This window comes from Cebus imitator, unplaced genomic scaffold (genome assembly GCF_001604975.1).
Source record: "Cebus imitator isolate Cc_AM_T3 unplaced genomic scaffold, Cebus_imitator-1.0 Scaffold70, whole genome shotgun sequence".
In the NCBI taxonomy this organism is placed as follows: Eukaryota; Metazoa; Chordata; class Mammalia; order Primates; family Cebidae; genus Cebus; species Cebus imitator.
In genome coordinates, this window is record NW_016107385.1 from 3,103,784 (window position 1) to 3,105,392 (window position 1,609).

General features: G+C 34.6%; 1 protein-coding gene across 3 annotated transcripts in view; it reads left to right on the forward strand.

Annotated features, from left to right (window-relative positions):
- Nucleotides 1-1,132: 1,132 nt before the first annotated feature.
- The window catches only part of KNL1 (kinetochore scaffold 1), a 41,868-nt gene continuing 41,391 nt past the window's right edge, over nucleotides 1,133-1,609 (forward strand). Inside the window, exon 1 of one of the 3 annotated variants that reach the window (XR_005200765.1) lies at nucleotides 1,133-1,295. Coding sequence is in view for 2 of the 3 variants with exons in the window: in XM_037739432.1 (XP_037595360.1) it covers nucleotides 1,245-1,295 (51 nt within the window). In the remaining variant the exon portion in view is untranslated. The remainder of the gene's footprint in view (nucleotides 1,296-1,609) is intronic. The other 2 variants (XM_037739432.1, XM_017530888.2) reach the window with 2 other exon arrangements.

A 1,609-nucleotide genomic window follows, 5' to 3' on the forward strand; every position in this document is an offset into this window, starting at 1 on the left:
TTTTTTTTGAGATGGAGTCTCACTCTGTCGCCAGGCTGGAGTACAGTGGCACGATCTTGGCTCACTGCAGCCTCGGACTCCCAGGTTCAAGCATTTCTCCTGCCTCAGCCTCCCTGAGTAGCTGGGACTGCAGGCGCTGCCACCACGCCCAGCTGATTTTTTTGTTTTTAGTAGAGACGAGGATTTATCATGTTGGCCAGGATGGTCTTGCTCTCTTTACCTCGTGATCTGCCCGCCTCAGCCCCCAAAGTGCTGGGATTACAGGTGTGAGTTGCTGTGCCTGGCCTAAAAAAGGCTTTTAGTAAAAAAAAGCTTATAATTATTTCATTATATGTATTCAAGATTGCCATAAATTCTTGAATATGTTCTAAAGATTTACCTTTCAACGTTAAACTTAAGTATTTTAAAATGTATTTCCTGTTTTAATATATCCTTTTCAATCCCTTCTTTATTTACAAAGTCTAATTTGTAGTTCTAAAGTAAATCTTGAGTCTAATCCTTTACTCCCTTTTTAATTTCTCTGTTGCCCTAACATGAACTCATTTGTTAATCTGAACTATTATAGTAACTTTCCAATTGGTTTATTTTCTCTTGAATCTACTTTCTTCTCTTTATTACTTTTTGCTATTTTTCTAAAATGCATTATATTTTATAAGGGGATTAATTTTGTAAAGCGCATGTGTCTTATCATGGGAACATCTAGACTCCTTAACACAGAATAAAAGACCCTTTAGAATCCTCCCCTAACCTTTCAGTCCCATCACTTGGTGTTCTTCTCCATGGGACTTCTACTATCCAGGAAATAAAAATAGAGAAATAAAAAATAATAATAAGTAGTAGTCCAAACTTTCCACCTTTAAAGTCACTGCCACATAAAAAGATTTCAACCACACAGAGGATATATAATAATTACTGATCTCTCTGTCACTAACATAGGATAATTAAAAGTCATGAAATTTAAAATGTTCCCAACACAAAAGATAAATGTTTGGGGTGGTGAATATTCCAATTACCCTGATTTGATCATTACACATTGTATACAGGTATCAGAGTATCACATGTAACACTAAAATATGTACAACTATTATATATCAATTTTTAAAAATTAAATTAATACATTCTTAAGGGCTTAGTTACTGGTAAATTCTTTTAAATACTTGTAACTGATGAAGAACCTAAGAAAGGTAAAATGAGGCTCAGTAATATATTTTCTGACTACAGTTTTTTCTTTTTTCTAAATAGGGATGAACACATTGCTTTCTGCTCCCATTCATACCCAGATGCAACAGAAGGAGGTATAAGTTCATGCAAATGCCTTCGTATTTTAATGTTTTCTGATTGTTAAAACAGAAAACATAATTCAATGATAATGGCATAATTTAAGGATGCCTTAATAAAATGAATCAGCCTAAACTGGAAAGGCTTCCTACCTTTCCAGTTAACTTAAGGATGGTTAAATCACTGCCAATTTAAATAATGGGAGATACAGTATACGTCTCAAAGTGTAAAGAGCATATGAGTCTTTATTTCTGTTTCCTGAATGATACCAGTACACAAGTCCTTAGGCAGTGTTTTCAGTAGCAAGGAGTTAATCTGTGTCCTTGCCAAA